The 582-nt window shown below is 75.4% G+C and overlaps 1 protein-coding gene across 1 annotated transcript in view; it reads left to right on the top strand.

Annotated features, from left to right (window-relative positions):
• Positions 1 to 582, top strand: part of IRF2BPL (interferon regulatory factor 2 binding protein-like) — a 3,519-nt gene that overhangs the window by 405 nt on the left and 2,532 nt on the right. The window contains exon 2 of the mRNA XM_010844410.1: positions 8 to 574. Coding sequence (XP_010842712.1) covers positions 8 to 574 — 567 coding nt within the window. The remainder of the gene's footprint in view (positions 1 to 7; positions 575 to 582) is intronic.

The following is a 582-nucleotide window of genomic DNA, read 5'->3' as shown; positions in this document are numbered from 1 at the left end:
GCAACAGCAGCAGCAGCAGCAGCAGCTCAACCACGTCGATGGTTCCAGCAAGGCTGCGGTTCTGGCGGCCCCGTCCGGCCTGGAGCGCTATGGCCTGAGCGCGGCCGCCGCGGCCGCGGTGGAACAACGCAGCCGCTTCGAGTACCCGCCACCGCCCGTGAGCCTGGGGAGCAGCAGCCCCGCCGCGCGGCTGCCCAACGGCCTGGGGGGCCCCAACGGCTTCCCCAAGCCCAACCCGGAGGAGGGACCCCCGGAGCTGAACCGCCAGAGCCCCAACTCTTCTTCGGCGGCGGCATCGGTGGCGTCTCGGCGCGGGACGCACGGCGGGTTAGGGGCAGGGCTGCCTAACCCAGGGGGTGGCGGAGGCCCCCAGCTCACCGTACCCCCCACCCTGCTGCCGCAGACGCTGCTTAACGGCCCAGCCAGCGCTCCGGTGCTGCCTCCGCCGCCGCCTCACGCCCTGGGCAGCCGTGGGCCCCCGACGCCTGCGCCCCCAGGGGCCCCCCGGGGCCCCGCTTGCCTCGGGGGTGCCCCCGGCGTTTCGGTCGCCTCGTCCTCCGCGGCGTCCTCGACCTCGTCGTC

This window comes from Bison bison, unplaced genomic scaffold (genome assembly GCF_000754665.1).
Source record: "Bison bison bison isolate TAMUID 2011002044 unplaced genomic scaffold, Bison_UMD1.0 scf7180017864201, whole genome shotgun sequence".
Taxonomy (NCBI): Eukaryota; Metazoa; Chordata; class Mammalia; order Artiodactyla; family Bovidae; genus Bison; species Bison bison.
This window is presented reverse-complemented; position numbering and strand designations above follow the sequence as displayed.